The sequence below is a fragment of the Montipora capricornis genome, chromosome 14 (genome assembly GCF_036669925.1).
Source record: "Montipora capricornis isolate CH-2021 chromosome 14, ASM3666992v2, whole genome shotgun sequence".
Classification (NCBI taxonomy): Eukaryota; Metazoa; Cnidaria; class Anthozoa; order Scleractinia; family Acroporidae; genus Montipora; species Montipora capricornis.
Window position 1 is genome coordinate 31,299,529 of NC_090896.1, and position 7,092 is coordinate 31,306,620.

Below are 7,092 nucleotides of genomic sequence, written 5' to 3' on the forward strand. Positions count from 1 at the left end.
ACTCCTAACCCCAGACGATTTTACTCGTCAACTGAGGGTGTCCTAGGGTGAAAGAGGAGTTAATGGGTTAACCAGTCCATTAATCTACATATCTACATGATTCCACATGTTCCAGCACTCGGCAAAGTCCCTTTTTGACTTGTGGCTGCTTCTGCTTAGGTGGCCTCATACACCGCAAGCCTTTTTAGAGACATCACCGCCAAGCCGGCCACTTCTGCTGGAGAGAACAGGACAACCACAACACCGGGGACTTTATGCCAGACTCTTCTTGAATAGTGTTTGGGTTCTTTAACGTCCCACAGGGAAGTTATGAACATAGAAGATATTTTGTGAGAGGGGACCTACGGTTTATAGCCCTTATCCGAGAAGACTTTAAAGTCTAAACCATTTGCAGATGAAAATAATTACGAAGGCAGCACTTTCTCCAAAGTTATTTTAAGATCCTGAGTGTTGATCTGGCTGGGGGTCGAAGCTGCCACCTCCTGCGTGACAGTCCGACACTCAACCAACTGAGCCACCGGTGCACAATTATTGGATTCGGTTTTCGCATGATAGCGATACAATTAATTATCAAGGCCAAAATTTGTGTTATCTGCCGAAGCCAAAGGCTTCCATTTCTTTGGATGAGTGGCAAATCAAAGATTCAATGTTTCTGTGGTTGGCAGAGTCTTCTTTCTTCTTCTTTGCTGGTTAGTAGGTGACGTCACATGCATAAAACTATTGTCTGTAGGTATCATGTCAATTCTACATAATATATAAAATCAATTGTTTGTAGGTATGACGTAAGAGAAACAGAGCAAGCTAGACAATCAAAATCGAGCTGGTGACACCAATGTATAATAACAATTTATAAAAATGGCAAAAGGGGTTGTTTCTAAAAAAACTCCAGTGCTGCATCAGTTGGGAATGAAACATGAAAAATGGTTTTATCAAACGACTCAATATAGGTAAATTAATCCTGGCCAGTAATAAAGACTTGACAATTTGAGTATTGGCCCTTGTCAGAGCCATTTGATGAAGTATAAATTGACAGAGGGCTAATGGCTGAAATATCGGTTCACAAATCTTTCTTAACTCCACAAGAATGACACCAAGCATAAAATTAATAATGCGGTATTAAGGTCACATGTCACAGTCCCTGTAAATCCTACAGTTCAAACCTTAAATTATTATGACCACTTGATTACAGATTGACTGTTCTGTAATTTTGATACAGAATACTATTTATTTATAATATTAATAACATACTACTTTATATCACACACTCAAATGAATGCTATATTGTTGAGAGATCCATGTGACTCAACATCAAAATACACAGGGCTGAAATCTAGGACCAGAAGCAGGGTATTTTCCCTGTCTAAACAGTGTTTCATAACTCCTTCTTTATGAGTAACACTTCAAAGTAGCTGTTTTTTTCCAACATGCCAAACAGCCAGCTGCCGCTTGTTAAAAAGCTTGAAATTTCTCTTATTCCAACTTTCGCTCTTTTTTAGAAGCTACACAATATCTGAAGATCACAGCCAAAAAATTAATGAACTATAATCAAACAAAGTTTCTTTCAAATTGATTTCTGGCAAAATGAAAATTTCATTCTCGCATTTGCCATTTGCAAAAAAAAACCCAATGTTAAATCTCTCAAAAGACAGCCCTAAATATTAATAACCAGCAGATCTCTCACTGGTAATGTGTCTAATACATACACCTAAACGTACATTAAATAAATTAAAAGAACATTTTATTACTCTCTTCAACATGCAACTGCATTCACTGGTTGGTTTTTCGACAATCCTCCAATACTTTTACAATTTTTTCAATAGCATGCCCACTTGTACCACTCTAAAACCAATTAAAAGAAAAGAGTGAACAGAGATTCACAGTTGTGTTGGATATTTAAAAAGCAAAAAAAAAAAAATTGTGCATTCCATAACAACTAGCACACAAATTGACACTAATAATATGGTAAAAAAATGCATTTGTATTTTAGGATCTTACAGTAAGGACAGTTGAACCGTGAACACTTGACTTTTTTTTTTCAACGACTAAGAAATAAAGGCTCTCCTTATGATGTACATGTATAGTGTTACATGTATAGCATTTTGTAAGTGTGAAACATTAAATACTCTTGTCAAAAGGACAAGCACACATTCTATAGTCACTAAAAAAATGTACAAACAAATATCAAGTGTTCATGGTTCGAGTGTCCTCACTGTAAATAATTTTTTTCAAAATTATGATGTCATTTGCAGACAACCCAGCTCTTACAAGTGCACATCTCTTGTGGAAAAAAATTGTGTCCAGAACAATACTATCCATACCTCTAGTTAAAGTACACTCACCGTGAGTTTTATGAAGCGAAGGAATTTTCTTAAGACATTAACCAGTAAAGAAAAATCTCCATCAGGCAGCAAAGTGCGCACAAAGCTTTGATTTGCCTGAAAAAATATATTAATTGTATTTTGTCAAATTAAGTAAAAGTCTTCAGTTGATGGCAGAATGCTTGTCTAACGCCAGATGATTTTACTGGTCAACTGGGAGAATTCTAGGGCGTTTGAGGAGTCGCTGGGTTAAGCAATGTCTCCTCAATCAACCCATTGTCCTCTGGGAAAGACACTTAACAGATTTTACTCCATTCCTGAACACCACTGGGTGCATCCCAGGGCATTTGAAGTGTCAATGGGTTAACACGTTGACTCCAGAACTGTCCCCATTAACAAGTAAAACTGTCTGCTGTTAGAAAGAGTAAATAAATATATCTATCAAGTCTCACTCCTTGGAGTCCATGGGTTAAAGCCAATGACATAACAACCCTGCCCAATGATACTATCATTGCCTGGCCAGAGATGAGCTCTCCCAAATTCTAGCATATATGTAATTTTTAATTAAAAATGCACTTATGTGTGCATAGGCACTAACAATGATTTGTTTTATTCTTAAATTAATCACCTTATTTTCTTGTAAAATACAGCCAAGGAGTAATGAAAGGTAAGCAGCTACAACACTATCTTCCATATGTTTTCCTGCCTTTTGTAAGGCTGTGAAATAAAGGCAAAATAAACGACTGTTATTAATGGACAGATTACTGAATTCTCGTTACAAACCTCAAGTGATAGATAGATTTTGAAAAACAACCTCAAATCACACACAAGTAACATTAATATTCTCAACACAAAAGTAAACTTCCTAAAATCACTCATTGATAGAATCAATCAGTGACAGACATTGCTATTAGCAAAGAAAAACCACTGCTCACCTTTGCCAATCTGTATATCCAGTGGCACTTCTTCCTCTTCAATCTCTCCAACTTGCCTGTGGCCCTCGTCAACTGAAATGTCAATGTCTTCTCCACAAATCCAGCCTCCATCTTTGGTTTGTCTCAGTGACTCCTGGCTACTTTCCTCTGATTATTAAAATTTAATGGTAAATACTCATTTTCAGTCCTAATTAGCAATTCAGGTGATTTAAACATGCAATAGTGTCCACCCACAAAAAAAAGAAACTTGTTCTGCTTTCTCCCCAATTAGAAGAGCACATGTGCTCAATAAAATAATTAAAACACAATTATTTACACATAGGGGAGTGAGTCATAACACATGGACAAAGGTCTACTAACTAGGGTTTTTCTCCTAATACTCAACATCCAAGTACTTTTTCTTAAGATTCTAGCTGTTCCAAGCTTTGTCTACAAATGCAGTCATTTCCCCAGGTTCTTTGTTACACTTCCAAATGCCCTGATCACAATAGGCCCAATTTTAACATATTTCAATCCCCACATTTTGGCAATCTCCCTGTTGAGGTCGTGGTACTTTTTCATCTTCCCTTATTCTTTTTCATTAACCCTGCGATCACCCGGTATAGCTGCAATATCTATGATGGTACATGTTTTGTCTGCTTTATCTTCTGGTCTCAACTACATGATTGCACTGCACATGTCTATCAATTTCGGGCATACCCGCACTGATTTTTAACAATGAGCCTGTCCCATTCCCATCTGTTGGCCATGAGGGATGTAAGACCCTGCTTTGAAAGGCCAGTGTCTCTCTCTTGTTTGTCAACGAATGTTGTTGCTGGGCGACCCCTTTAGCATCTGCCATGTTTTGGTTCCCAAAGAAGAAGTTGGGAAACAGTCTCATTCTTTCTACTCCAACAGTGGTCACTAAACTGCAGCCGACATACATGTATCTGGAGACTTGCTGAAACTGGAGGCATCCTAACCCCTAAACCCATGTCAGGGTTGTCTGTTGCCTGGCAGCCAGGTTTTTGTTTTAACCACAGGCTAAGGGAGACATGCAACGCACACAGAAAACAAGCTCACTGCCGGAAGGTCTGGCGCTTCTCCAGCATTGCTTGGTGGGACCTGTCTCAGTAAGCCTTGCCATTGAAACATTGATTTTGATGAACACTGCACATCATCATAATTATTTTTATTTATTATTATAATTATTATTTACCTTCAGTCGATAAACCTGATGTCATCTCGTCAGTGTTCCTTGCAGCTTCCTCTCTGATAAGGAACAACTGCACTAGAGCCTTAATTGAGCTAAGTTGTCCCCTCTGACTACCATCATCTTCACTTCCAAGACAAGGGGAGATTCGTAACTGCACTAGGGTTGCAATATTCTGTTTACTCTCTTCTACCAAGTTGATAAGTAGCTCCAAACTCTGATTGAAAAACAAGTGAAAAGACACAAATAAAGTTGAGGCAGTGCAGCACAGTGGTTAGGATGCTTGTCTTTAGATCCCCGGGTTCTGAGTTCAGACCTGTTCTGACCACTCGTTGAATTTGTTTCTGGTAGTCCCTGGTTCAACCTCTCTGCTGCATTTGTAAATAGCCAATTGGTTTGCCTCCAGCCAGTTGGATTGCTTAAAAGTTGTTGTTGTTCTATTCTGTTGATTGTGTTTCAATGGCCCTGAAAAGCCAGAGTGGTCAATTAAGTATGTATTGTATTGTACTGTATTGGCCGAGTTGGAAATGCCTTAGTTAGTTAAAACGCCTTCATTGTCCCCCAAATTTTGCATAAGCATTGTTTCCTGTTTCTCTTGGGACTTACAATGGTCCCAAGGGAAAACAAAAACAATGCTTTAATATTCAAAAGTTGGGGGTACAAATAAAGAGTATTATGGCATTTTCCACTTCGGTCGATTGTAGGCAATCTCTTCTTTGAAGTCACAAGCTGTTCACTTTGTCGATAACAAAAATGCACTCAGATCAAGTATTGTTCTTCCTTTTAACAAGGTGTGGTGCTACAAATCTGATTTCCGAGCCGTCAGCACAAATTCTGCATTTTTGGATCCAAACAACTCGAAGAAACTATTGTCAAAGCAAACCTTTTAAAAGCAATGGACAGATCTGAAGTAACCTAGTGTTCTCTCAATTCTATTATCTATTGGTTCACCTTTATTAGGCTATTAACAATTATAATATTATTTACATTCAGAGATTACATTGTATTTATAAAGCAAGAGAAATAGAAAAAAAATACAGATTCGGTTGTTGGCTTAGTTCTGTCTAGTAAAAAATAAAAGTAGTCTCAAAAACACATACAATTTGCAGTCCATCCTTTTGCAGAATGTTTTTCCATTTCACAATAATAATAATAATAATAATAATAATAATAATAATAATGATAATAATAATAATAATAATAATAATAATAATAATAATGATAATAATAATAATATTATTATTATTATTATTATTAGGATGAGCAACAGTGATCTATCCATCATACAAAACTATGACTAAGTGGGGACCAGACTGAAGTGTTTAGACTTGTAATTATAACTTGCCAACTTACTAGCACATGCAGGTCAAATTTCTTGTTCTCTGTAACAAACTGTGGCAACTAAACATAGAAAAAGGACCACGTTAGCAGCGAGGGCAAGTACATGTACAACCTCTATTAAACCCTTAACCCATTTAATCAATGTAAAGTTAGTTATGGACTGTGTTTTTTCCAGTTTAAATTTATGGCTAAAATGCGAGGGAGGCCAATACTACGTAGTAAATTGTACTGTGAAAAACACAAAGACTTGACATTTATAACAGTGAGCTCGAAATTATTCAGGGAATTCCAAGCTGTCCCTGTTTCAAAAGCGGGCCAACTAAACCCATAAATTTTGGTTGTCCCTTGGGAATTAAACCCTTACAAGTAAATGAATGCCATGTCGAGATGCAATTGCTTGGCGTTGGAGCTTGAGTATCCCATAGAACTTTCTAAGTGTGCGCTGGTGGTTTTTTTTGTGGAAGTCTGGGTTTAAGTTTTAGCATTTTCAAAATGGAGTCTTTGACCCCAATTGCTAGGTACATGTGAATTTTCCCATCTAACAATTTTTTGTAAAAGCCACAGATATTCAAAACACGCGAAAATGCTCAACTGTGGCAAATTAGTTATTGTTAACTTCACACTACTATCAAAAATTGACAACAGAAAACCGTCTAGTGAGGCAGGTGCTGCTTAATGTAATACATTTTCTATTTTTGGCTGGGTTGTCCATTGTTTTTTCTTTGGGCAACCAACCTTTTCATTTTACCAAAAACTAGCCGCCCGGTATACTTTCTGGTCGTCTGGGACAACCGGACGACCACTAATTTGAGCACCGTTACGGTAATAAAATTAATACACAAATTGGCTGTAAATTTCTAAAATGTATGAGACTTGTTCAAAGAACCAAAACAACAACAATGATTATTTCAATTTACAGAATCTAATTCTCACCTATGCAGTTCACTGACCTGCAAAACAGTTGACAGAAGTGAAGAAAGGAATCCATCCTGTTGACCAATACAAGAGCTGCCAGCCTCTGCAAAAAAAACAAAAGGTTGATGTTCTTTGTAAACGAGGAAATATTAAATTTTCTTTACAAGTTTACCGGTATAATTATGGCAAAGACGTTTATGTAAATATGTCAGCTTGCCAACTGATGTGGAGCTGCTGAATGGAAAGACCACAACACCAGGGACTTCATCTCGTGTTCTTTGTAAGTCTAATAATTTGAACAGACTTAACTGATTAGGGTGTAATGTGAAGTGCGAGGTTTATACCCCATATGAACTATGTGAGCATTAGCCCTTCTAATGGAAATGGGCCA

General features: G+C 37.3%; 1 protein-coding gene across 1 annotated transcript in view; it reads right to left on the reverse strand.

Annotated features, from left to right (window-relative positions):
* Positions 1-900: 900 nt before the first annotated feature.
* Positions 901-7,092, reverse strand: part of LOC138032425 (wings apart-like protein homolog) — a 28,696-nt gene continuing 22,504 nt past the window's right edge. Inside the window, exons 13-19 of the mRNA XM_068880093.1 lie at positions 6,737-6,804; positions 5,799-5,846; positions 4,452-4,662; positions 3,254-3,400; positions 2,947-3,035; positions 2,340-2,435; positions 901-1,839 (exon numbers count right to left, since the gene is read on the reverse strand). Coding sequence (XP_068736194.1) covers positions 1,768-1,839; positions 2,340-2,435; positions 2,947-3,035; positions 3,254-3,400; positions 4,452-4,662; positions 5,799-5,846; positions 6,737-6,804 — 731 coding nt within the window. The 3' untranslated portion in view covers positions 901-1,767. The remainder of the gene's footprint in view (positions 1,840-2,339; positions 2,436-2,946; positions 3,036-3,253; positions 3,401-4,451; positions 4,663-5,798; positions 5,847-6,736; positions 6,805-7,092) is intronic.